This window comes from Canis lupus, chromosome 17, assembly GCF_003254725.2.
Source record: "Canis lupus dingo isolate Sandy chromosome 17, ASM325472v2, whole genome shotgun sequence".
NCBI classification, from domain to species: Eukaryota; Metazoa; Chordata; class Mammalia; order Carnivora; family Canidae; genus Canis; species Canis lupus.
This window is the reverse complement of record NC_064259.1, coordinates 20,148,466-20,176,301: the sequence shown is the minus strand read 5'-3', so window position 1 is coordinate 20,176,301 and position 27,836 is coordinate 20,148,466. Positions and strand designations below refer to the sequence as shown.

The 27,836-nt window shown below is 50.2% G+C and overlaps 1 protein-coding gene across 2 annotated transcripts in view; it reads left to right on the top strand.

The window, feature by feature from the left end:
- Positions 1–1,349: 1,349 nt before the first annotated feature.
- Positions 1,350–27,836, top strand: part of KIF3C (kinesin family member 3C) — a 38,775-nt gene continuing 12,288 nt past the window's right edge. Inside the window, exons 1-5 of one of the 2 annotated variants that reach the window (XM_025454462.3) lie at positions 1,350–3,545; positions 21,383–21,484; positions 22,158–22,280; positions 22,921–23,039; positions 23,477–23,593. In XM_025454462.3, the coding sequence (XP_025310247.1) occupies positions 1,998–3,545; positions 21,383–21,484; positions 22,158–22,280; positions 22,921–23,039; positions 23,477–23,593 (2,009 nt within the window). In that variant the 5' untranslated portion in view covers positions 1,350–1,997. The remainder of the gene's footprint in view (positions 3,546–21,382; positions 21,485–22,157; positions 22,281–22,920; positions 23,040–23,476; positions 23,594–27,836) is intronic. The other variant, XM_025454463.3, reaches the window with a different exon arrangement.

Sequence of the window (27,836 nt, the reverse complement as noted above, 5' to 3'; positions counted from 1 at the left end):
CGCGATCCTGGAGACCCGGGATCGAATCCCACGTCGGGCTCCCGGTGCATGGAGCCTGCTTCTCCCTCGGCCTGTGTCTCTGCCTGTCTCTCTCTCTCTCTGTGACTATCATAAATAAAAAAAAAAAAAAAAAAAAAAAAAAAAAAGTTTGCTTTTAAGAGTCGGGGTTTAACTGACTGAGCCCCCCAGGCGCTCTCCAATCGTTTTAAACAGATGAGGAAATTGCAGCTAGAACAAGGTAAGAGATTGCCCAAAGTCACATCATTGGATGGAGATCAGAAGTGCAAGTTCAACCCCAAGCTTTGTTTTATGCAAATTCTGTCTCTCCTGCTGCTGTGGAAAAGAAATTGGTCAGGAAAGACTTCCCAGAAGACGAAGTGCCTGAACCGCACAAGCAAGTGGCAGGCCACCAAGTATAGAAGGGTGACAATGCCCTCTGGGCAAAGGCACAAGGACGCAACACGGCAGAGCCAGCGCAGTAAACAACACAGGGTTCTTCGAATGTGAGCCCCTTGTGGCCAAGAAGGTCCAGCTCCTAGAATGGGGCCTGGGGCTCAGCAGGGGCTGGGGAAGTGCTCGAAGGAACGAGGGAGCGAGGGAGCGAGGGCAGGGAGCGGAACGCAGAGTCTCCCCCGGAGGGTCCTGGAGATGAGGCCGGGAAACCGGGCGGGGGTCAGAAGTCGGAGGGGCTTGTATCCGACAGCGGAAGAGGAGGGAGGGGGCCGCGTGCGAGTGCAGGGAGGACGCAGGAGAGAGGCAGCTGGAAGGGGTTCCAGGAGAGAAGACCAAGGCCAGAAGTAAACCCGGCGGGCGAAAGGGAAGGACAGAGTCGAGAGACGTTTGGGAGTCAAGGTGCCAGGCACCGCTCCGAAGGGGAGGGGTGACCTGTGCGCCTGCACCCCTGAAAGGCGGGAGCAGCCGAGAGACGGAGGACGGCGCCTCGGGGGCCACGAGCGTGGGGGATGGTAACCCCCGACCCGGCCAGGTGGGCTGCACCCTCCGCAGTCCGTCTTCGGTCGCGGGCCCGAGAGGGAGGGGCCTCCCGGACCGGGGAAGGCGGCCGCAACCTGCCAGAGCCCCGTTAACAAAGGCAGGACTACAGTTCCCAGCATGCTCGGGCCCGTGGGGTGACGGCGGGCGGTGGCTGCGCCGCACCCGCCTGCTGGGCGCGGGACCCGGGTGGGCCCCCGAGCCCGTCCCCCCGGAGGGGTCTGCGGGGAGCGAGCGGGCGCTGCACCCCGGCCCCGCGCGCCCGGGGCTCGCGCCTCCCGCCTCCCGCCTCCCTCCCGCCGGCGCCCCGCCCCTTGCCCCACCCCAGCCGGGCGGCTTAGCTGGGGCCGCAGCGCCGCGGCAACATCACTCTCGCCGCCGCCGCTCCGCCCCATCCCCTTCTGTTTTCCTCTCATTCTCCGGTGGCAGCGGCGGGGAAGGTGGAGGCAGGGGCAGCAGCAGCCGCGCAGGCTGCGATGAATGATCCCCCAGCGCGGGGGGAGGACTCCAGGTGAGCCTCTGCCCTCGGGAGGACCGGGACCCCCGGCCGCCCAGGACCAGCCGCCCCCGCCATGGATCCCTAGAGGAGGAGGAGGAGGAGGAGGAGGAGGAGAAGACAGCTTCGCCGCCCACCCCCATCCCATTTTCCTCTTCCTTTATCTCATTGTTGCCGTCGCTGTTTACGGCAGCAGCGCTCCCTCTGCCCCAGCATGGGGCGGGCTCCGGGCACTGCCCTTCGGCCGGCACGGCTCCCGCGGCTGCCGGGGCACCCGGCCTGATTCTCCCTGCCCGGCCGGGGCGGCGAGGACCCGAGAGCGCTGGAGGCCCGGACTGCAGCGGCGGCGGGGCCACCTCCCAGCATCCCCACCCTCGGAGGCTGCATGCGGATTGAGGAGCCGCGCCGCGCCTGGGGGCTGGGCCCGCCCCGCTGATCCCGACCTAGCGAGGCCAGCAGGACCGCCCAGGCTGCGGAGGGGCCCCGGGGGCAGGAAGGAAGGAGCGGCAAGATGGCCAGTAAAACCAAGGCCAGCGAGGCCCTGAAGGTGGTGGCTCGGTGCCGCCCCCTCAGCCGGAAGGAGGAGGCTGCTGGTCACGAGCAGATCCTGACCATGGACGTGAAACTGGGCCAGGTGACCCTGCGGAACCCCCGCGCTGCCCCCGGGGAGCTGCCCAAGTCCTTCACCTTCGATGCCGTTTATGATGCCAGCTCCAAGCAGGCGGACTTATACGATGAAACCGTGAGGCCCCTGGTAGACTCGGTGCTTCAGGGTTTCAATGGCACGGTGTTTGCCTATGGCCAGACGGGCACTGGCAAGACCTACACCATGCAGGGGACCTGGGTGGAGCCCGAGCTGCGCGGGGTCATCCCCAATGCCTTTGAGCATATCTTCACCCACATCTCTCGCTCCCAGAACCAGCAGTACCTGGTCCGGGCCTCCTACCTGGAGATCTACCAGGAGGAGATTCGAGACCTGCTCTCCAAGGAGCCTGGCAAGAGGCTAGAACTGAAGGAGAACCCCGAGACCGGTGTCTACATCAAGGATCTCTCCTCCTTTGTCACCAAGAATGTCAAGGAGATCGAGCACGTGATGAACCTGGGAAACCAGACCCGGGCGGTGGGCAGCACACACATGAATGAGGTCAGCTCCCGCTCCCATGCCATATTCGTCATCACTGTGGAGTGCAGTGAGCGTGGCTCAGATGGCCAGGACCACATCCGTGTGGGCAAGCTCAACCTGGTGGACCTGGCTGGCAGTGAGAGGCAGAACAAGGCGGGCCCCAACACAGCTGCAGGGACCGCCGCGCAGTCCACGGGGAGTGGCGGCGGTGGAGGTGGTGGTGGTGGTGGTGGTGGAGGTGGAGAGAGGCCCAAGGAAGCCTCCAAAATCAACCTCTCACTGTCTGCCCTGGGCAACGTGATCGCTGCTCTGGCGGGCAACAGGAGCACCCATATCCCCTACCGGGACTCCAAGCTGACCCGGCTGCTCCAAGACTCTCTGGGGGGGAACGCCAAGACCATCATGGTGGCCACTCTGGGGCCAGCTTCTCACAGCTACGACGAGAGCCTCTCCACCCTGCGCTTTGCCAACAGGGCCAAGAACATCAAGAACAAGCCCCGGGTGAACGAGGATCCCAAGGACACGCTGCTGCGGGAATTCCAGGAGGAGATCGCCCGCCTGAAGGCCCAGCTGGAGAAGAAGGGGATGCTGGGAAAGCGGCTCCGGAGGAAGAGCAGCCGCAGGAAGAAGGCTGTGTCGGCCCCGGCTGGGTACCCGGAGGGGTCAGTGATAGAGGCCTGGGTGGCTGAAGAGGAGGATGACAACAACAACAACCACCGCCCACCCCAGCCCATCCTGGAGTCAGCTTTGGATAAGAACATGGAGAATTACCTGCAGGAGCAGAAGGAGCGCCTGGAGGAGGAGAAGGCAGCCATCCAGGATGACCGTAGCCTGGTGAGTGAGGAGAAGCAGAAGCTGCTGGAGGAAAAGGAGAAGATGCTGGAAGACCTAAGGCGGGAGCAGCAGGCCACAGAGCTGCTCGCAGCCAAGTACAAGGTAAGGGCCCGGGAGAGCAGGGGTACTCCGGAGAGGCCCATGGGCATCCAGGCTGGCAGGATTTTCTTTGAGGGTCTATGACCTGACCTGAAGCAAGGTGTCCTCCTCAGCACAACACACTGCCCTCCTGCCAACCACTCCCCTGGAGCAGCCAGGCGAATTCCTGGGATTCTGGGCTGCCAGGCAGAGCCTTCCAGGAGCACTGAGGAGAACACACAAACCACACACACACACACACACACACACATGCACACACGAAGCAAAGCAGGCAGGGAGTCTTTCAAGCCAATGAGCTTGGGTCGATCTGCCCGACTGCCTGTCAATCTCTGTTGGTGGCCCTCTGAAGTGTCAGTCAGGTCCTCAGCGTCATTTGGCTGTGGGGTCTCTTGCATGGCCTTCTCCCCTGTGAACTCCTCCCTCTGCAGCACCTTCACACCTCACACCATTTTAATGATACCTGACATCTGGATAGCACTTCCCAATTTACCAAATGCCCCACAGACGTGATCTCATTTGATCCTTAGCCATCCAGGGTACAGGTTCTTAAATCCCCATTTTATAGGTGAATAACTAAGGCTCAGAGGTGACCTGACCATGGTTCCATCCTACAGAGTGGCAGAGCTGAGCTGGAACACATGGGCCTTGTGCTCTTCTGGGACTTGGATGGCAAGGCAGGACTGGGGATGGACCCTGCTCCCCACGAAAGCAGTCCGTGGGAACCATGCTGTGCAGGACCCAGTGCTTGGTAGCATTAGGAAGGAGATTCAGAGATCACAGAGAGGGTAGGGGAGAGTGCTGGGCTCTACCCTGGAGAACTGGAGTCTAGGCCCAGCTATGGTATCGCTCATTGAGTGGTTTTGTGTAAGTTGCTTCCTCCTTTCATCAAGCCTCAGTGTGGGGCTGAGGTACAGGGGCCCCTGCCAGGCCAGCCACAGACCTGGTAAATTTCATTGCTGCAGATGCCACAACTCAGTGTTCCAGTCATTTCCAGGTCCATGGATTTCTCAACACTGGGGGTGAGAGGAAGGACACAAGGAACAGGAGCTGATGACTTCCTGGGGAGAACCAAACATTGCTATTTTTTATGCCCTCACAAGTGTGCGGGCTAGGGAGCAGGGAACCCAGCTTGGGGAGGGAGAGCTTAAGCTGCCAGAAGACTGGGCAGATGAGCCGTATGCCATTGTCTGTGTTATGGGAACGTGCTGCTGCACCAGGGGCTCTGGCCTTGCATCTTTAATATTTAATTCACCTCCGTGAGCTCAGCAAGGGTTCTGCTGAGGTGATTCCTCAATGGATCAGGTGTCTGGCACCTTTGGGGCCATCCTGGAAGAAGCAAGATGTTAGCTGAACAGTTAGACTCAGCCCTCCCTGGGAGGAAAGGAATCCAGGCAATCTGGTGCTGTCCACTGGGAAATCTCACAGGGCCAACCTGTCATTGGTTTCATTACCAAGGGTACTCCCCTTACCCCTTACTTCCCTTCTCCACCCTCATTCCCCTTAAAGCTGAGAGGTAGTAGAATCTAAGACAGTAAAGAAGCACACTTCAGCCCTGAGGAAATGGGTAGAGGAGTTGATGTGAAGGATCCAGGGGATCCTTCCCATTGGGAACAATGGGGTCTCCCACTGCTGGGAACTGACTGGCTCCCTCAGTAAGATTCTTGGATCTAAGGCAATGTGGGGCACAGCTAATAGGACAACCAAGAGGTCAGGGCAGCCAGCACCAGAATTCTTATATTAGAGGCATTGTCCACAGAGCCCTCCTCAGAGCTGGCAGAGCTGCCCAGGGAAACTGAGGCCTGGACTTGCCCAGGTCCACACAGGTGAGTTAAGGAGATCCCAGACTCTCTATGCTTAATCCAGCCTCTTTCCATTTCTCCAGAGTCCCAATGTCACCTGTGCTACTTGATAATCAGAATAATTCATTTTTATGTAACACTTTGATGTCTTCATCTCGGGCAACCCCAAGAGACGGATATTACTGTTCCCATTTGACAGTTAGGGAAACCAAGACTGGGGAGGTTGAGTGACTATCTCTGTGCCCCCAGTTGAGGAGTGGTAGAGCCACTGGAACCCAGGTCTCCAAATGTTCCCAGACCTGTGCTCTTCCCAAGTCATCACTGTCCCTCCATGTTTGCTCACTGTGTGACTCAGGGCAAAGGCCTTTGCCTCGCTAGGCCTCAGGTTTCTATTCACCTAATGAGAAGTCTGACATATCTCCCTGGGGACTGAGTAAAATGGTCATTATGTGCCAGGCATTCAGATGTTAGAGAGGGAGGGTGGGGGGGCTGGGAAATTCCAGGAGGGGAATGAGTCCATATCCTGTGACTTCTTGTCACACCCAGCCCAGGACAAACAGCAACAAGCAGCTCAGAGAGGAGCCTGGACAGAGGACCCCAACTTCTTCATACCCCACAAGGCACTGTCTGGTTCAGCATTGGATCTTTCTAGGATGGAGGAAACAATTTGAGGGCTCTTGAGGGATCACCAGGGTAGAGAGGGGAGGAGCACATTAGAGTTAATCCCAGGCCAGCCTATTTCACAGGTTTGTGCCCAAGATTAAATGAGATCATTAGTAGGAGGGGGCATTTGAAATAAGTTGAAAGCACCAAATAAACGGAGAGGCATTAGCAGCCGCAAGGTGGCTTCCGTCAATCAAGCAGGGGTCCAGTGATGTCGGGAACTGACATCTTTGTTGTTAGCTTGACTCTGTTCTCCACGCTGGCCAATCTCAAACTGCTTCACCAACAGCTCCAGAAGCAAAGCCAGACAAGAAAGATCTAGGAGAACTCAGAAGACGAGAGCTTGGGTCCTTCCTGGAAATTAACTGAGCTTTTGCTCCATAAACACAACACACCCCTCCAGTTCCCACTTCTGAGTTACAGCATCAGCTCCCCTAGTCGCCTCCCCCCAAACCCTTCTTCCAGCTCACACCACCCTCTGGGGGCAACTAAGCAGGAGCTGATACGACCTAGTGCCCTCATTCACTCTCTGACTCATCTTACAGCCTGGCTTGCCTGGCTTGCCTGCTTTTCCTGCCTGCCACCCCCAGGCTCCCCGTTTCCTTTGTTCTCCCCTCACTGTGTACAAACACCCTGCCTGTCTCCTTGGAGTCTCCTTTCATCTCTCCTTCCACATTCACTGCGGGCCTGGGGCTGGGGGGGGGGGGGATGTTAGGGTGTGCAAATGTGTGAGGGCTTGTGATTGTGATCAGTGCCCTGTTTCTCACTAATCATTAGCAACCCTTACTCACGTGGTATCTCCAGGGGGCTCAATAGGGGGTGCAGAAGGAGTCACAGACTCCCAAGCTGGGGCTGGGGCTTATCAGACACAGTGAAACTCAAATGTTTGTGCACAGTGCACGTACCACAGTGGGGACTGGTGAAAGAGTGTGGATTGGTTGGGAGAAAGCCCACTTTACTCATATTTAATTGTGCAAGACATTTTCCTAAATGACTGCTTTGATTTTGAACTTTATTTTTTTGAGGGATTGGACCAGGTGATTTGTACAACTCAGATTCTAGATACTTAGAAGAAAAAGAGAGTATCTAGGGAGGTCAGGGCTGCAGATGACACCGAAGGCTCCAACCTTAGAGAGAAGTAGAAGAGACACTGCCTGTTGATCCCCATGTAAGTAGGTCTGGAGGGAGAAGAGCAGGCGGGTCCTGGCTGGAGCCCAGCTCTGTCTGTGGTGGGTGTAGAAAAGAGACCCTGTAGAAGTAGCCCCCGCAGCCAAAAGGATGAGATCATCGCAGAGAATACAAACTGCATTGAATTTTCACTGTCTACTCTGTGGCTCCCTCTTCTTCCCCCCACCTCTGAGCATTGGGATTGACCATAAAAAGATATGTAAGAGGGAGTTTCAAGCCCCAGAAACAGCAGTAATCACAATAATAATGCTGTTTACTTAACACTTGCTACATGCCAGCCACAATATGCTACATATTACATACAAATGATCTAATGTCACCCACACAAGCACCTTGTGGTGGTGTTACTCTTGCCATTTTATAGGTGAGAAAACCAAGGCCCATAGAGGTTAAGTAACTCTCCCAAGGCCTGGTGATTTGTATGTGGCAAATCTAATTAAGGCCAGGTTGGTTTAACACATAGATCTTCTTTTATGCCTAAAGATTTAGGAATATCATTTTGGAAACTGGTTGCTAGGAAGGTGGTGAAAATTGGCAGATGCTTGTGCCATGGAATTTGAGGTGACAAAATCCAATGGGCAGCTGGAAATGGATTGGTGGAGTTTAAGAGCAAGCACAAGAGTAGCGATGGAGATTGGAGGGCCCATCTGTAGAAGAGAGCTCAAATGAGACCCACGCCTTCTGTTCTTGACACTCTCTCCCTCTAGTAAATGACTCTCCCAGGGTCTCCCATCCTGGTCTCTCTGCTGGCTGTGTTTTTTAGAGTGCTATATTTAGATCATGTGCCTCAGACATGGACAGGCCTGGGTTTAGTGACTTACTAGCTCTAAGACCTCAGTTACCTCATCTATAAAATGAAGTAATAACAGTACCGACATCGGTTCTATTGAGGGGATTAAATGAGATAATCAATGTTAAAGCACTTTGCACTGTTCCCGGCATGTAAGCACAACTGTTTATTACAATCTAATGGACAGTTTCACTTGGCTTCACCTTCCTGATAAGTCAAAAACACCATGTTTTAGTCTGGCATTCAAGACCTACCAGAGACTGGCTGCCATATATCTCCTCAATATTGCCCACCCAAGCAAGCTACTCCAATAGGAGCACCTCACAACCAGCTGGTCTACCTCTATTTTTTGAACCTAATATGCACCTCACTGCCTTTCTGCTGATGGCACTCTTTTTATATCCTAGATTGTCCTGGTAGCCAGGAGGTGGGAATTAGGGGGGCAGACTAAGCTCAATATTAAGAACTTTTTTTTTTTTTTAAGATTTTATTTATTTATTCATGAGAAACACAGAGAGAGAGAGGCAGAGATGTAGGCAGAGGGAGAAGCAGGCTCCATGCAGGGATCACACCCTGAGGCAAAGGCAGATGCTCAACCGCTGAGCCACCCAGGTGTCCCTATATTAAGAACTTATGGATACCTAGAAATGGGCTGCTTCTAGAGGTAGCAGGCTGCAATCCCTGGAAGTCCTCAAGGAGAAATGGAGTGTCAGAGTTGCTCTAAAGGGATTCATGTATCTGTAAAGCCTTTGAACTAGATGGTCTTTAAAGTCTCTTCCTCCTAAAAGCCTTTAATTGTTAAAAATACTATTTTAAAAAAAAAGATTTTATTTGGGCAACCCCGGTGGCTCAAGGGTTTAGCGCTGCCTTCAGCCCAGGGCCTGATCTTGGAGACCTGGGATCGAGTTCCACGTCGGGCTCCCTGCATGGAGCCTGCTTCTTCTCCTTCTGCCTGTGTCTCTGCCTCTCTCTCTCTCCCTCTCTCTCTCTCTCTCTGTGTCTCTCATGAATAAATAAAATCTTTTAAAAAATATTTTATTTATTTATATGAGAGAGAGAGGGAAAAAACACAAGGGTGGGGAAGGGCAGAGGGAGATGGAGAAACAGGCTCCCCACTCCCCACGGAGCCCTACGTGGGGCTCAATCCCAGGACCTGAGCCAAAGGCAGATGCTTAACTGACTGAGCCTCCCAGGTGCCCCCAAAATACTGTTTTTTTAGAGCAAAATATAAAATACTCAGTTTATCTTTTTGAAAATTAAGAGGGTTTAGATTTTAATGTATATGTTCAATCAATAATAAAAAAATAATTTTCAGCTTTCTCTCATGGCCAATTAGAGAAAGACAATAAGACAAGAGAGAAGAGAATAGAGAGAAAAACAGGAAAGAAATAGAAGGGGACAGGGAAGAGGGAAAAGAGAAGTGGAGTTATATAAAGGCAGGGAGGGAGAAGGAGGGAGAGGGTGGGTAGAGGAGTGAACAGCAGGGTTTCTGTGGAGAAGAAGCTCCAATAGGAGAAAGTGCTGTAGAGGACAGTTAAATACTCATCGCCGGCAGTGTGATCATTTAACAGAAGTATCACGAGCTGGGGGCATTTTGTAATATAAAGATTTGACAGGCAGGAAGCATTTAAGACTAATACATTTCCATCAGAGATTTTGGGCTTCAAGTTACATCAAGGCTCTGCAGGCCTTTTGGTCCAGTGTTGGGTTTCTCCCAATATGCATTGGCTGGGGGAGTGTATTATAAATTGCCCTTCGTCATTTCCAGCCCCCAGATAGCACAAGACTGGATGAAGTGGCTGTGATAATGTTTTCTTTGTGTTCTGAGGACTAGAGGAAAGGCCTGGAATTCAGCTGGAGAAGAGCACCCTTCTCCCGCCATGCCCTGCCAGCCCATTGCACTTGGCCAGTCTAGCGCATTTCTGGAGCCTTCTGGGCCTGAGAGCTGCTGAACCAGCTGGCCTGAAAAAAATAAGAAAATGGTCCCTCTTCCCACAAATCCAACCCTTCAGCCCTGCACACTGTGCAAGGCATCCCTATATGCTCGAAGTTCATAGGGCATCTACTTTTATGGTTTGGTGGATCTAGAATTTTTAACATACTGAGAAGTTCCTGGGTGTTAACTCCTGGTCAGACTAAAGAGGTACTTCTTGGTTGTCTCCCTTTCCTGCCAGATGTACTCAGCAGAGGAGGACCAGGCCCTGGGCTGGTCTGTTTCTATAGCACTAGGTACTGGACCTGCAGGCTTTCTTCTTTTTCGAGATGAACCCACAGAATAGTAATGGCAACAATAGTAGTGATGATGACAGCTACAAATTTTTTTAGTGCATGTCTAACGCCAAGCAGGCTGCTGTTTTCTCTATGTGCATTGTTCTTCCTTAATCACCATGAAGTACTACTATTTTAAAAATATTTTATTTATTTGACAGAGAAAGAGAGCACAAGCAGGAGAAGCAGCAGAGGGAGAGGGAGAAGCAGGCTCCCCACTGAGCAGGGAGCCGGATGCAGGGCTTGATCCCAGGACCCTGGGACCATGATCTGAGCTGAAGGCAGACACTTAACTGACTAAGCCACCCAGGTGCCCCAAGTAGTACTATTTTAATCTCCTTGTGACAAATGAGGATCCACATGCCCAGGAAGTGTTAGGGCCAGAATAGGAGCCCCCGTCTGCCTGACTCCAGAGCCCATGATCTTCACCTTCACACTATAATACCAACCTTGGAAATGAAGGATTCATGCCAGATCCCCGGCTAATAGGCCCCAGTGGGAGCTCTTGTCTGCTGAGATGCTTAACTCAACCCATCTCTGTCCTTCCGTATGATGCAAACCCCCAGCCTCTGACTCACCTGGCTCCATCCATTCATATAATCAACAATTCTTTTTGTGTACCCATGACCAAGAACATAAATCTGTAGGTATAGTTAACAAAGTCTTAAAATTATTTCAATTTCTGGAAGAAATGAGAATTCACTAGTAGTGGTTATTTCTAGGAATTTTAATGGGGAAGGGAGCTTTCGATTTTCACTTTGTACTTTCTTTACTTTTTTTGCTTTTACTGTAAGCATATATTATTTTGTTAAATAAAAACTAATCTACAATTTTTAAGAGAGAAAAAATATAAAAGAAATGTGAGGGATGCCTGAGTGGCTTAGTGGTTGAGCATCTGCCTTCAGCTCAGGGACTGATCCCGGGATCTGGTATCGACTCCCGCATCAGGCTCCCTGTGAGGAGCCTGTTTCTCCCTCTGTCTATGTCTCTGCCTCTCTCTGTGTGTCTCATGAAAAAATAAATAGAATCTTTAAATAATAAAATAACTAAAATCTTTTAAAAAATGAATAATTGAGGAAGATCCATGGTTGATAATAATTCTCAGTGATACCCAGTTATTGGCAATCCTGTGACCTTGGACAAGTCCCTTCCTCTCCCGGGGACTGTAAGAAATGATCAGTAAATGATTCCTTGCTTTCTGCACCATTTGCTATTCACCTGAGAAGCAACAGGTTAGGACCCCAGGGTTAGAGGTCAGCCTGAATGATGGACAGTGGGAATTGGAGAGGAATGACCAAGCGTTGCCTGGGAGCTTCAGGCCATACGACCCCAGATGACCCACCCAAGCTCCTGGGCCCTGTGCCTAGGCTGTCAAATGCTGAGTCTGCACTTCATGCCTCCTTATGTCTCATCCAGTTCTGACACTGTGGCATCCTATTGTCTGGCTGGAGGGAAATAGGGGAGAAGGAGGAAGTAGGGATCAGATCTGAGGCGCTCGTGGTTTTCTCACTGAAGTGGATGGGCCAATTTTTTTCTTCCTGCTTTTCTCTACTGGGCATCCTTACCCTGCCCAGAACGAGGCTGCAAGTGGAGTCCAGGTCACCTCACTCCCCAGCCAATATGTTTCCTGATCCTGAATTTTTTTCTTTTGATGAGAGAATTCCTAGCATCCGAGAGACCGATCATTTCTGTCACATTTCGAGACATCCAAGGAGATTCAAGGCAGGAAACAGACTGGGTCTCCTAATTTCTGTTCCCCTAAGGCAAAGAATCCCTGAAAATAGCACTGTTCTTCCCTCTACCATTGTCTCTTTTGTTTCGTTTTCCCTTACTGCTGGCTCCTCAAGATCTACAACCAGGGAGCCTCAAAAAGAGAAATAGGTCTTTGACAGTCAGCATGGCTATAATAAGAGATAGAAGCAAAGACTTGTCCAATAATTGTTTTGTTCTGTTCTTTGTGATAAGTCATGAATACCTGTCAATCCACATACTGATTGACGAGTAACCACTGACTTCTGATTGTACTTTATCACTTACCAAGTACTTTCACATCTGTTACCCAACTCACCATTCTTACCCAAAGCCTATGAGATTTGTTGGTATTCTCTTCCATTTGACAGATAAGAAAACTGAAGTCCAGGGGCTAGTGCCCTAGATTTCATAGCAAATAGGGTGGCACAGTGTGTCCTAGTATTCAGACTCCCTGACATGCCCAGTGCTCTTTACATCATCCCGCTATGGAACTTGGGAGGTGGCCTTTCCCATGAGCATTCCAGCGGTTAGTCTCTCTCTGGGGTGCTAGGGATCCTGACAACCTCTGCCGAGCATACAATTAACACTCTAACCACTCATCTCAGAGGCCCCCATAAGATGCCTCAGGCAGAAGCATCATCAGCAGAGATCTGCCTGTTTTAGCTCGCAGAGAAAGAAATGGTGCTCTGAGCTTTCCCGATGGTTCCTGAGTCAGTGAAGGTGCAGATACCAAGTGCTGCTTCTCTCCAAGGTACCCTCCTGCCTGAACCCAGGAGAAAGCTGTAGCACAGGGATGCCAGTGGAATTAAGAGTTTGGTGTTCAAATATCACCTCTGCCATTTACTGGCTCCATAATCTTGAGTGAGTCAGTTCATCCATCTGAATATTAGTTTTCTTTTATGTCAAGTGGGGATCATACTTGTTATCTCTTATGGCTCTTATGGTGATTAAATAGGATGATTAATTTAAAAAGGACCTAGCCCAGCCTCAGACACATGACGAGTCACATCTGAGACTCCTGTCTCCTGCGGCATGTGAGAGATTAGCTGGCAGTAGCAGAGCAGAGCCTGTCTGGCTTCTCTCTGAAATCATACCTGATGGTATCTTCTCAGACAAGTGGCTGGCTGGGCCTAGCTGTCTCCACTCTGGCTTTTCAGATCAACACTTAATGAAGTACTGGGGTACTTCTTGTCTTGTACCCCAGTGGCTCTTGGAACAGGAAAGAGTGAGCCTCTGAACATCTACGCTGGGTCTATAAACTAATATGGTCCCTGTAATGAGCTTGGCTATTAATTGTCATGGCAGCTGACCTGCCTCTAATACCTGGAATCAAGACCCTAATCAAATTGGGAAATTATGGGATGCCTGGGTGGCTCAGCGGTTAAGCAATTGCCTTTGGCTCAGGGTGTGATCCCAGCCGAGGCTCCTGCATCAGGCTCCCCATGGAGAGCCTACTTCTCCCTCTGCCTGTGTCTGTGCCTCTCTGCCTGTGTCTCTCATGAATAAATAAATAAAATCTTAAAAACAAAATTGGGAAATTATTCAGAAAGAACATAGTCAATGTAGGAGCAGATACATGTCCTTAATTACGAGACTCCAGGCTTAGACTAATCCATTTCTGGGACTCAGTTTCCTAATCTGTAAAGCAAAGTGGATTGGAGCTGATGATTGGCTGAGGTCGCCTTAGTTATGCTGTGATTTGTATCAGTCTCTCAAGAGTCAAACCATGGCCCTGGAGCTCCCCATCCTGTTTCTTCCACCCCCACGGCCACTGCTTGCCTTTTCGTCACACTGGACTTATTTAGAACCAGTAGGACCAAACCCAGTCCTGTCCACAGGCCCCACCCACCTATCTTTTGCCTTGAGGGATCACAAAGGCAGCATTAACCCGGGCATCTAAGAACTCCAGAGAACTTTTCTTGGGGACCAGAACCCCTGTATTCCCAGCCCTTGCTTAGTATCCCTCAGCCTGAAGGGGGCCTGGGGATTTGAGGCATTCCTGTCCTCCCTGCCCTCCATAAGTGATAGAACAGAGAGATCTGAAGAAAAGGAGGTATCCTCAGAAAAATGGTGAAAAATTAAAAGCAAAAGCAAAAAAACAAAAAAACTCTGTTTCTAAGCAAAGAATTGAAGTCATGCATGACGAATTTCAGAGTGAGGGGATAAAGCGGACAACATGGATTGAGACTAGGCAGAAAGTGGGGGGTGAGACATTGCACCTGGATTGGGGCCCACCCACAGATTTCGAGCCAGGACCAGCCCCCTCTTCTAGCACAAGACAGGCTCTGTCAGGCAGGCTTGGCTGATAGTGTTGGGCTAGGCAAGTGGGCAAGACTTGGCGAGTCACCAGAAAGGCAAATTCAGTTGTCATTCAGACCACGTCTGTGCTGGGTCTCAGCGGGACTAGTAGAGAAACGTAGGGGCAGTGGACAAATGGAATGGGGTGATAATGGACAATCAGACATCATCCAGAATTCTCTGCATGGAGCCCAGGACCCAGCCAGAAGGAGAAATCCTGAAGCAGACTTGCACGTCCAAGGAGATTTCCCCTGAAGGTGGAAGAGCAAGACAAACAGAGAGAAATCTGTCCTGGGAATCATGTCATGGAGGCTGGGAAGAGGCTTAGAACTTGGGGGTGCTAACAGTCTTGGCCGATACATCAGATTCCAGGCCTGACTGGCAGCTCAAATTCTGCCTGACAGTGTCCAAATGGGTTTCTTGAATCCAGAATTTTGAATGAGAAGAGTGTGGGACTAGGTATGAGTAGCTGGAGAAGCTGGAGGTTGAGCAAAGAATTGTTTTGAATCAAAGGTCTGTGTCCTTACTTAAAAATCACCAAGTTGGGGGCCTAGATGGCTCAGTCAGTTGACCATCAAATCTTAAAAAAACAAAAAAACAAAAAAAAAAAACCCACCTCACCATAAAACTCACGGGATGCCTGGGTGGCTCAGCGGTTGGGTATCTGCCTTCAGCCCAGGGCGTGATCCTGGAGTTCTGGGATCGAGTCCCACATCAGTCTCTCTGTATGGAGCCTACTTCTCCCTCTGCCTATGTGTCTGCCTCTCTCTCTCTGTGTCTCTCCTGAATAGATAAGCAAAATCTTTCCAAAAAAAAAAAGTCACCAAGAAACAAAATAATTAAAAAAACACATGAAAGAGGTATGTTGTGAAAAGAGAGATCAGACCTCCAAAGTCCACCTTATTCTATAGAGAACATAAAATAAATGGGGAGGCTCAGTTTTATATCTATGATTATAGCAAATTTTAAAAATAATGATGATAATGCCTATGACACTAATAAAAGTTGTTCCATTATTTATTGCTGGCAGTAATTTAAGTGGTATAATCTATTAGAAAGGTAACTTGGCAGTATGTCTTAAGATAGACAAAATGTTGATGATCCTTCATCAGATCCTGAAATTTCCTTCTAAGAAAGTCATCTAAAAAAACAAAAAAATTGTATGTACAAGGGTGGTTTCTTTTTTTACAAGGGTGTTTATTGTAAACAATGTACACAACCAAAATGTCTTCTAATAGGAGTTAATTAAATACATTTAAATTATCTACCATAAGGGATCCCTGGGTGGCGCAGCGGTTTGGCGCCTGCCTTTGGCCCAGAGCGTGATCCCGGAGACCCGGGATCGAATCCCACATCGGGCTTCCGGTGCATGGAGCCTGCTTCTCCCTCTGCCTGTGTCTCTGCCTCCCTCTCTCTCTCTCTCTGTAACTATCATAAATAAATAAAAAAAAATTAAAAAAAAATATTTATAAATTATCTACCATAAATATTATGCAGTCATTAAATTTATAGTCATAAACCTTATGGAAGTAACAGCAAATTCTGGAGGGATTTGATAAAATGGAAATAGCAGGACATGAGCTTATATTTATACCATGTCTATGATGTGCATTTGGAAAAAGTTGGAAAAACAGGAGAATTAAAAGAAGCTGATTAGGTAAGGGATATGTGAAATTTTTCTAATTTTATCTTATTTCTGTAGTTTTTTGATCTTCATATTTTTTTTCTAAAAGAAAAGACAAAATTAAAAATAATGTCCCCAGGGAGGTTCCTGGTTGGCTTAGTCTGTAAAGCATGCAGCTCTTGATCTTGGTCCTGAGCTCAAGCCCCACATTGGGCATAGATCTCACTTAAAAAAAAAAAAAAAAAAAAAAAATGTGTCCCTAGAATCCCTTAATACACTCTTAGATATTTAATACAGTCCTCCTGAGATAACAAATTCCATAAATTTATGACCTTCTTTAAACAGTAGAACCTCTCTTTATTTGTCCTAGAAGCCCAAAGTATAAGCTCTTCTCTGTGTACCAGGGTTGATCGGAAAAGTGTGGGTCATTCCTTTTCACACCTATTTTATTTTATTTTATTTTTTTGGTTAAGTGAGCTCTATGCCCAACCTGGATCGAACTCACAATCCTGAGATCAAGAGTCCCATGCTCTGTGGATTGAGTCAGCCACACGCCCCCACACCTGTTTTGATCGTATAGTTTCCAGGTCTATCCTCTTAACCTTTCTTTGTCTTTGTACGCTGAAGAATCCTATTTTTTAATAGCCCTTGGATGGTTTTAGCCGTCCTTCTCTGGATCTCTCTCCTGCATGTCCCCAGAGACGCAGCGAGGCAACTACACACAGTACTCCAGATTCAGCTGCATCACCATTTTATATTAGGGTCGAATGATTTTTGTTTTGTTTCCAAAAAGCCTTCATGATGGTGCCTGGCCAGATGCGGGTGGCTTTTTTAGCTCTGACAGCGTATTAAGCCAATGTCTTCTGGGAACAATAGAGAATTACTCCCCCACCCCTTGTTTTTCTTTTTCTTTTTCTTTTTCTTTTTCTTTTTCTTTTTCTTTTTCTTTTTCTTTTTCTTTCTCTCTCTCTCTCTCTCTCTCTCTCTCTTTTTAGCTTATAACTGACTGCTCACAGCTCTCATTGAATAAGTAGAGCTAGGATTACTTTTTCCCAGAATGTAAAACTGTAACTGAAGCTCATCTGACATTTTTTGTCAGCTCAGGCGGCCTAGAAATTGTCTCGAACGTTACCATTATGAGGATCTGGCGGTGTCTGTGGAGCTGGGTATCTGGCCAGTGCTCTCTTTCTTGCATGATTTCTAATGGAGATCAGTCCTGTTCTTTCCTATCTGAATATTTTTCCATCCAGAGAGATGCCTGTGTGCCTCTGTTTCCTTTCCCTAATCCACTCCCCTCCCTCATCTAACTCGACTAACCTCTGATGTAGAACCAAGCCAGGAGCATTTTAACCTCCAAAGTGCTGGCCATGGGCTCCCCCAAGTACTGGAATAACCATGGGGTTTAGGCTGACACGATTTCCTCCTGCTGGAAATGTGTGGCTTTGCTTTTAGCAGGTTCTGCTTCCTAAAACATTGAACAGAAAGAATGTCTGGAGTAGACGGGCTTTGAAGCCAGGCCCACCTGGGCCTGGATTCTCCATTTAAATTTCGCGGCCATGATGTGACCTTGGATGGATTACTTACCCTGTCTGAGCTTTCCTGAGGAAAATGATGGTGCTAGTGGGATGCCCCTTAAAGCATGTCACACAGGCCACCTGGGGATCTCATTACAAAGCAGTTTCAGATTCACTAGGTCTGTGTAGGGCCTGAGATCTTGCCTTTCTTTTTTTTTTTTTTTTTTTTTGCGTGAAAGAGCAGAAGTGGGGGGAGGGAAGGGCAGAGGGAGAGGGGGAAGCCGACTTCCCACTGAGCAGGGGGCCTGACTCGGAACTCAATCCCAGGACCCCAACTGAGATCATGACCTGAGCCTGAAGGCAGAAGCTTAATGGGCTGAGTCACTCAGGCGTCCCTGAGATCCTGCACTTCTAATGAGTATCCAATACTGATTCTGGGGGACCTCAAAAAGCAGTGATTCCGTAATAAGAACCTTTGAAAATTTTAATGTGGACCTTATCATGGGCTCCCCGGGCCTTTTCAGTCTGATTGGCAGTGGGGTGTAGCCTGGGCACTGGGCTGAGTAAAAGCTCCCAGGGTGATTCTAATATACATCCAAGTTTGAGACCCACTTAAAGAGTTATTAGAAGTAAATGTGAGAGGTGTCCGGGTGGCTCAGTCGGTTGAGTATCTGCCTTCAGCTCAGATCATGATCCCAGGGTCTTAGGATGGAGCCCCTGGGGATGCTTCTCCCTCTGCCTGCTGCTCTGCCTACTTGTGCTCTCTTTCTCTCTGTCAAATAAATAAAATCTTAAAAAAAAGGTAAACGTGAAACACCTAATCTGCAAAGAAGACAATGGTTTTCTTCCTCCTGAGTCCTCAGCCTGTTCTCGCTTCACCCCAGTCCCAGTCCTTCAATCAGTCAGGAAAACCAGGGCATGAGCAGTTGCCCTGTGCCGTCCTTTCTAGACTCTTCCCCGGAGCGCCTGGCGCCGGAGTTCTCACAGCCAGTCCTGAGGGGAAGGGCCCAAGCTAATAATGCTATGTGGCCTGGCAGTGGGAGTTTTAAAAGCTCCCCAGTAATGCTAATACAGCAACCAAGTTTGAGAAGTAGGGTCTTTATGCGGTGGCAAGGAGTGAAGAACACCGGAATGACATAAAGCACCAAGGGGAAGTGCAAGGACTCCGGGCTGAAGTGTCCCAGAATAGGAAACCAGGCCAGACACCAGGTCCCCCAAGGTCTCGTGACCTGGTAGGTTGAGGGATCGGTTGTCCGTGGCCCCAGCAGGAGGGGCTTTCCTCCAAGTATGAGAGAGCTGCTGCTTTGGTTCCTGCCTCCCTCTTCACACCCTCCCTTTCCTCCTGCCAGGTTTCCCAGGTGCTCAGACCTGCTGCTCTGCCCTTTTGTCCTGCAACAGTGAGTGTGTTGGTCAGTTGAAGGAGGAGAAACTTGGATAAAGGATCAGTTCTATTCTGCATAACAGAGCCCAGGAAAAGGACTTGAACCCCACTCTGGGGCTACTCCAGGGATTCATTTCAGTTTATCAAACATTTACTGAGCACTTACTGTGTGCCAAGCACTGTGCTAAGCCATGGGACCCTGAGATCTGAGTAGGACATGATTCCTGCCCTGAAGGAGCTCATAAGGGAGACAAGATGTAAGCAATAATGGTCCATGATGGGAAAATAATAGGAATGTGCCCTGGTTCTTGAGGAGGCCCAAAGGAGGAAAAGTACAGATTTTTTTTTTTTAAGATTTTTTTTTTTTTAATTTTTATTTGTTTATGATAGTCACAGAGAGAGAGAGAGAGGCAGAGACACAGGCAGAGGGAGAAGCAGGCTCCATGCACCGGGAACCCGACATGGGATTTGATCCTGGGTCTCCAGGACCGCGCCCTGGGCCAAAGGCAGGCGCCAAACCGCTGCGCCACCCAGGGATCCCGGAAAAGTACAGATTTGAGGGAATCAGAGAACCCATCCCAAGATGCTCAAGCTGGGTCTTGCAGGCTAAGGAATGGTTTTCTAGATAGATGTGGAGTGGGAAAAGAAGCCCAGTGTTGTGAAAAGGCACAGCACATGCCAGAAGCTGCTATTCTTTTGGCAGGGCTGGGGTGCAGAGCACATGTGGGGAGTAAGCAGTAAGAGGAGGCTGGGAGGCTGGACCAGGCCACAGGGTATGGTACTGCTGCAGACTTTGGGTTCTATTCTGCAAGGAATGGAGGTCTGTTGAATACTTTGTAAGCAGGGGAGAGGCACATTCTGACTTGTGTTTCTGGCAAATGCCCCCAGGTGGCATGTGGAGATAGATGAATGGAAGGGGAAGCTGAGGCAGGAGGGAGCTGCTGACAAGAATTCAGGTGAATCATGAGGATCTCAGTGAGGTCAGCAGGTGCCATGTGGATGGAAAGGTGGGAATGATATGAGCCCTAACAAGAAGGCAGACTTGATGGGATTGATGACTGGCCCAAGGAAGGGGAGACATGAGAGGCATGCAGGGCAAGGCCTGGGATGCAGGAGGTAAGGTGCATAGGGTACAATATGTAAGGAATCATTCACTCAAAGGACAGTTCAGGTGCTGGCCTTGAGTGAGAAGGAAGAGTCTAGAATGAGTTCAGGCTTGTGATATGGGGGTGAGCTGGATGGTGAGACCATAACCCGGAGCAAGGCCTGGGGGAGGCACAAGCACAGCAGGTGGCAGTGGTGTGGCAGTGAGGACAGGCAGCTGTCAAGGGCCCTTGGCTCTGCAGCAGCTCTGCCCTTGGCCTCTGAGGCAGTGAGGGCCGCTCTGACTGGCCTGTTTTGCTCAGTGTCCAAGGGCATCCTCGCACGGCCCAACATTTGACTGTCCTGCTCTGTCCCCAGTGATGGGGCTCTCCCAGATAGCACAGGGGCCCCCTGCCGCCACATTGTACAGCACTCCCTGCTTTGACAGCCCTCAAGCAGGTCAGCTGGTTCCACTGGGAAAAATTCTAGTGGGGAGGCAGCCAGTATCTTCTGGTGGCTCAAGGTGATTTCAACCTTCCGGGAAGCCTGCAATGAAATCAGAGGACAGCTGGAGTTTCCTGGGGCAGCACCCTCTGATTAGCAAGAGTGAAAATGCATTTTATGTAGTCACAACTTACCCAGCTTATACAAATCCATTACCAGTTAAGCCCCATATTCAACTAGCCCCTATGGCGTGTCTGTGCCAAGCACTGGGCCGAGGGCTTTCACGAAGTATAGGGGCTCACAGGGTGGGACCAGGGGTGGTGGATTCAGATCTCACCTCTTTGTTAACCAGCTGCAGGACCTTACACCAGTTACTCTCAATTTCTTCACTTGTTAAGAGGGAAGAGTAATAGTAGCTTTCTCTTAGGGTGAGGATGGAGATAGTGTTGGCCTCGCCCTTGCATTTGGTGGACAGAACCCAGATCTTTCTGGCTATCTCCAAAGTTCACACTGTTTCTGGGGCCTCATATTGCCCCTTAGTGCTACAGTCTTCTCCCTTTGCCTTGTCTTCTGCTTTGCATGTCAGCTGGAGATGACACCTGTGTTGAGAGCCTTCTTGGGGTGGGGGCCAGTCAGCTAAAGAGTTGGTCTGCCTGGTGACCATATCTCTGCTCCCCACTCTTGAACACTAGGTGGGAGCTGAGTGCTAGGATTCAAAAGCCTCCTGCACACTCCTCCTAGGCATGATGAACCAACCTTCCATCTGTATCCAAAGCAAACAGATCAGTTGCCTATATTCCCCATGGGATGCCCTCTCTTTGCCTCACCTAATGAATGGTCTTATCGGCAATGAGAGCCTCGGGCTGGAGCCCAGGAGGCTGGAGGGGAAACTTTGTCCTCGGGGAGGGCCATGAGGCCCCATCAGGGGTACATTTTTTGTCTACTCCTGGAAGGACCACAGAGCAGGGAAGCCAAACATCTCAAGCTGGCGGCCATACTTTGAAAAGCCCATCCCTTAACCCTTCCGTGTCCCCAGGCCATGGAGAGCAAGCTGCTTATTGGAGGCAGGAACATCATGGATCATACCAATGAGCAGCAGAAGATGTTGGAACTGAAGAGGCAGGAGATTGCTGAGCAGGTAGGGCTGGGGGCTTCCGGTCTCGTGGGAGTGCATGGCCTTGATGTCTAGTCTAGAGGGCACAGGGCAGTGAGCCATCATGGATTCAAGCTCCCTGGAATCCAGTGCTAAGAATCTAAGACCTACAGCCCTGGATCCCAGGGGTCCACCAGCCCAGGAGTGGGCCAGGGGCGCTGCCAGCATATGGGTGAGAGAAATGGTGGCTCTCCATGGTGTCAGCCCCTACAGGTCGCCTGGTATTAGTCCCTGGGCATTCCACAAGGGTGTCAGTTCTTTGCCAACGGTATGATTATGTCCTAAATCTTCAAGAATCGCAATTTGTTCATTCTACCAGTCATCTGTGATACCACATGGGGAGAGGGTGAGGCTGCTGGGAAGTCAGGATGATGGGAATCTATGTCGGCTTGACACTCCCACAATGTGCCAGCTGTTAGGGCTGGGGTCTCCATCCACAGGGGGCAGTGCCTGGCAAAGACATGGCCATATGAGCTAAGAAGGTCCAGAGAGGCTCCAGGGGCCATGGGCCATAGGACACTCTCTTCTCCTTCCCAGCATCTGTAGCCACAGTGGAGTGAAATCCCATGATAGGCAGAGTGAACTTGTCCCCTGAGCTCCCTTGGCCCTCCCCAGTACACGCTGCACCACTGAGCCCCTGTGCCTTGCCTCGGCCTAGAAACGCCGTGAACGGGAAATGCAGCAGGAGATGATGCTCCGCGATGAGGAGACCATGGAGCTCCGGGGTACCTACACGTCCCTGCAGCAGGAGGTGGAGGTCAAAACCAAGAAACTCAAGAAGGTGAGATGATGCGGTGGGGCAGGGAAGGGCCTGGCAGCCTGATGGAGCCTGGATTCTGGGATGAACCTGGAGAACCCAGAGGGTTGCTGAACCCAGAGCAGGCCAGGCAGAGGCCCAGCCACATGGCAGTTTCCAGGGACAGATTACCTCTTGGTGGGTCAGGAGCAGGACAGCAAGCCCTGCGCCCTCCACACCCCCATTTTTAAGAGCCCCTGGAGAGACAGGAGTAGGATAGGTCACCTTCCAAAGTGGCTCGGGCCCCCATCCCTCTCTGAGCCTTGCACCAGCAGTTCTGTACTTGGGTCCTGATTCTGACTCTTCCCATCGCTAGCTGTGTAACTGTGAGCAACCACGTGCCTGAGTTACCTCTTCTCTAGAAAGAGGGTGTTGGGACTAAAGATCTCTCAGGTCCCTTTCAGTGTGAACACGCCACAGTGCTGACAGCAGCCAAGAGGGGGCAGGTAACTGGCCCCCCAGCATAGGACGGACAGGGGGGCAGGAGGGAGATTCAGACTGGGTGGGCCTCTCCCCCTGGACTCAGCTGCTGGAGCCTGAGCCTGCAGAGTGGGGAGCCAGGCTGAGGGAGAGGGGCCTCCCCGCCATGCTGTGTCGCCTCTGAGCAGCGCCTGTCCCCGTGCAGCTCTACGCCAAGCTGCAGGCTGTGAAGGCAGAGATCCAGGACCAGCATGACGAGTACATCCGCGTGCGGCAGGACCTGGAGGAGGCACAGAATGAGCAGACTCGGGAGCTCAAGCTCAAGTAGGGCCCCCCCTCTCCCCACTCCTGGTCCTCACTGCCATCCCTCACTCCCTGGCCAATCCCTGGGGGACTTACTTCCTTCCTCCAGGCCTCATTCCACCCATCTACTCCCTGAGGAGTCCATGTCCCTTAGAAATAGAATGTGTCTGTTTCCTTCTCCTTCCTCTGTTCTGCCGTAATGATGAATCCTCCAAGGTGCATGCTGGGGGCTGGGTGCAGCCAAGAGTAACCCCTAAGGCCCTGAGTCTACCGTCTTTGCACTGGAAGCAGTGATTTCAAGTTCTGGGATTGCTGTAGGGACCCTCTCTTCCAACTTTCTGGTTTTCCCATCACCTCTGCTCCCTCTGCCTCTTTGCTTCTTGCTTCAACCTTCAACGCATGTGGTCGTGTGGTCTGTCACTCCCCAGTTCCCATCTCTGCCTCATTCCTGCTCCCAGGTACCTGATCATCGAGAACTTCATCCCCCCCGAGGAGAAGAACAAGATCATGAACCGCCTTTTCCTGGACTGTGAGGAGGAGCAGTGGAAGTTCCAGCCACTCGTGCCCGCTGGAGTGTGAGTCTCTCGCCACCTGGTCTGGGCCCTGCGCACCTGCCAGCCCACCCCAGGTTGGGGGGTGGCCAGGGGCCTGCGGGGAGTCAGAGGTTTCTGTGGATTTGGAGATAGGTATGGAAGATGCGGATGGAGATGGACTTTTCAGGAGCTGACATAGGTCTTCGTGAAAGAAGGGTGTTCTCCCCAAAATGAAGTGTCTCAGGTGCCCCTTGAGGGACCTACGGAGGGGAAGAGCACTCAGCATTTTGGCAACCCCAGTAAATGATCAACGTCTGGTCCGTCTGGTGAATATTCATTTGTCGGGTGCCAAACCCAGCAACAATAGTTCATATTGCCTGACTGTGTTGGGCTCTGTATACAGGACCCTACGGACAGAGAGTATCAGACGCAGCCAGCGCACGGTGCAGTCAGGAGCGCAGGGAAGCGATCGGCCTGGGGGAAATGACGGAGGTTGGCCTGGTCTTTATAACCTCGCACAGCTCAGCATTGAGCTGGTGATTGAGCACTGGTGGTGATTCAGCATTTCCACCTGTTTCCATAGAGCCTCGTGCGTGGGTATAGTTCGCATCCACTGGCTGGGCGTGTAGCTCCCTCTGCTGGTGGCCACGGAGAATGAGACGATACTCAAACCCAGCAGAGGGACTGCCTCCCTCAGCGGAACCGCTGCCCCTGAATTGAAAAATCTGCCTACAGAGGTGTCCAGGAGGCTGGATACCAAAGCACTTCCCTGGAGCTTCTTTGCTCTCTCTATCTTAGGAATGTTAAGGCCGAGATAGTGCAAGGTTCTCCCCAAAGCTGGGTGGGTCTGTGGCTTCTCCCTGGATATCAGATGCCTACTTAGTCAAAAGGCTGACCCTGCCCAAGTTGACACTATGTAAGTGGCAAGTTCACGAGTAGAGGACTTTTCAATGATGTCACTTTGGACTTTAGTAAAAGCTTCCAGGTGATTCTGCAAGGGAAGCCAGGCTTGAAAGCCACTATTCTAGTGCCCTCTGCTGGAGGGAGATGCTGGTGAGGCTTCTGGTCTGTTAAGGTTATTGATTTTGTACTCAGAAAGTTCTTCAATTGAAATTTTGTGTGGGTGCCTGGCTGGCTCAGCCGGTAGAGTGTGTCACTCTTGACCTTGATCTTGGGGTGGTGGGTCTGAGCCCCATGTTGGGTATAGAGATTACTTTAAAAAATTTTTTTAGGGCAGCCCAGATGGCTGAGCGGTTTAGCACCACCTTCAGCCCAGGGCCTGATCCTGGAGACCAAGGATCGAGTCCCACGTCGGGCTCCCTGCATGGATCCTGCTTCTGCCTCTGCCTGTGTCTCTGCCTCTCTCTCTCTGTATGTCTCTCATGAATGAATAATAAAATCTTAAAAAAATTTTTTTTTAAAGATTTTATTTATTTATTTGAGAGAACGCAGGTGGGGTGAGGGGCAGAGGGAGAGAGAGAAAGGAAGCTGACTCCCTGCTGAATGCAGAGCTCAATCCCAGGACCCTGAAATCATGACCTGAGCTGAAGTCAGCCACGTAACACACTGAGCCAACCAGGTGCCCCCCGAGATAGTTTTTTTTTTTTTTAAGATTTTATTTATTTATTCATCAGAGACACAGAAAGAGAGGCAGAGACACAGGGAGAGAGAGAAGCAGGCTCCATGCAAGAAGCCTGATGTGGGACTTGATCCCAGAACTCTGGGATCACGCCCTGAGCCAAAGGCAGATACTCAACTGCTGAGCCACCCAGGCGTGCCAAAAATAAAATTTTTGAAAAAAAAAAAAAGTTTGCAGGTGGAGGAATTTCTTTACATTAGATAGAGATGGGATGAGAGGCTCTAAGAAGGCATGAGTTTTTTTAACTTTTTATTTTAAAAAATAAGCATTGCAAGAACAGTGTAAAGAATTCCCATATACCCTTCATCAAAACTCACTGGATATTGATGTTTTGCCACACCCTGCTTTTTTTTTTTTTTTAATTCATGAGAGACAGAGAGAGAGAGGCAGGCTCCATGCAGGGAGCCTGACGTGAGACTCAATCCTGGGTCTCCAGGATCAGGCCCTGGGCTGAAGGCGGTGCCAAACCACTGAGCTACCTGGGCTGCCCCACCACACCCTGCCTTATTAATTCCCCATCGCCTAACCATTTGAGATTAAGTTGCAGACATTTGGATCCTTTACCTGCATTTTCTAAGAATGAGGACATTCTCTCCCATAACTATAATTCAATGATCAAATTCAGAAAATCTTATATAGACACAGTACTATTATATAGGCAATATTCAGGTTGAGCCAGTTATCCCAATAGTGTCCCTGAGGGCAACTTCCCTCCTCTTGACCTGAGCTGGTGCATGGCATTTAAAGGCAATGCCTCATGGTTTTCCTTTAATCTGGAACTGAGAAGGGATCTTGATTGGAGATTTGTAGTTTCGTGCTTCAGTTTATCCATTTCTCTGAATAGTTGGCATACACCAAAAAATCATTCACAGATTTTTATTTATTTTATTTTTTAAAAGATTTTATGTATTTATTCATAGAGACACGGGGGGGGGGGGGGCGGCAGAGGCACAGGCAGAGGGAGAAGCAGGCTCCATGCAGGGAGCCTGACGTGGGACTCGATCCTGGGTCCCCAGGATCAAACCCTGGGCTGCAGGCGGCGCTAAACCACTACGCCACCGGGGCTGCCCTCATTCACAGATTTTTAAAATTAAAACAGGTGGGGCACCAAATAGGTGGTTGGTTGGTTAAGCGGCTGCCTTCAGCTCAGGTCATGATCTCAGGGTCCTGGGATCAAGCCCCAAGTAGGCCTCTCCACTCAACAGGGAATCTGCTTCTCCTCCCTCTGCTGCTCTCTCTCTCTCAAATAAATAAATAAAAATCTTTTAAAAAGAAATAAATGGGGCAGCCCCGGTGGCGCAGCGGTTTAGCACAGCCTGCAGCCCAGGGCATGATCCTGGAGACCCTGGATCGAGTCCCACATCAGGCTCTCTGTATGATGCCTGCTTCTCCCTCTGCCTGTGTCTCTGCCTCTCTCTCTCTCTCTCTGACTCTATGAATTAATAAATAAAATCTTTGAGAAAAGAAAAAGAAAGAAAGAAAGAAAGAAAGAAAGAAAGAAAGAAAGAAAGAAAGAAAGAAAGAAAGAAATGGGGCAGCCCAGGTGGCTCAGTGCTTTGGCGCCGCCTTCCGCCCAGGGCGTGGTCCTGGAAACCTGGGATCGAGTCCCACATTGGGCTCCCTGCATGGAGCCTGCTTCTCCCTCTGCCTATGTCTCTGCCTCTTTCTGTGTGTGTCCTCATGAATAAATAAATAAAATCTTAAAAAAAAAAAAAAAGAAAGAAATGAAATTCAATAAAATTAAAACAGCTATCTTAAAATAGTACTTTAAATCATTTTTAAGAATAGGTACCAATCGGGCAGCCCTGGTGGCGCAGCGGTTTAGTGCCGCCTGCAGCCCAGGGTGTGATCTTGGAGACCCGGGATCGAGTCCACGTCGGGCTCCCTGCATGGGGCCTGCTTCTCCCTCTGCCTGTCTCTGCCTCTCTCTCGCTCTGTCTCTCATGAATAAATAAATAAATAAAATCTTAAAAAAAAAAAAAGAATAGGTACCAATCATAACTATTAAAAAGAAAGAAATCCTCCAAAATCGAGATAGGAATCTTTGCTTACTGCTTCACTGTTGACTTTCCTAGTCCCTCGTCTCCTGTCTCTTCTGCCTTAAAGGTGAATCTGTACCCTTGACATGCTCTTCGTGTGCCTTGGAAAACCCCCGGCAATGGTTGTGGGCAGGGCATGAGAGCTTAGTTGCCTGTGAGGCTTTTCCCACATCTTCTCTCCCATTAAGTCTTACTCCTCCCTCCAATCCATCTTTCTAAAGGAAGGTAATGCAAAGAAAGTTTCAGTGTTTTCCTTGCCACCAGAAAGCCTGAAAACTGATCATTTTTCAAAAACTTCTCACTGGGGCTTACCTAGTAGTATTTTCTTTTCCAGAACTTTCTGGTAAGAATCAATTCCTACATATGCAACTTGAACAGAGTTGCCCCTCAGCCTGCATGGAGGTGTTTTGTTCTGTTTTGTTTTGTTTCAGAGAGAGAGGGATAGCATGCAAGGGGCAGAGGGAGAGAGAGAGAGAATCTTAAGCAGGCTCCAGGCCCCATGCAGAGCCCTTATACAGGGCTTGGTCTTAACAACCATGAGATCCTGACCTGAGCTGAAACCAAGAGCCACCCAGGCGCCCTGCCAGGCAACTCTTGAAATACGTCC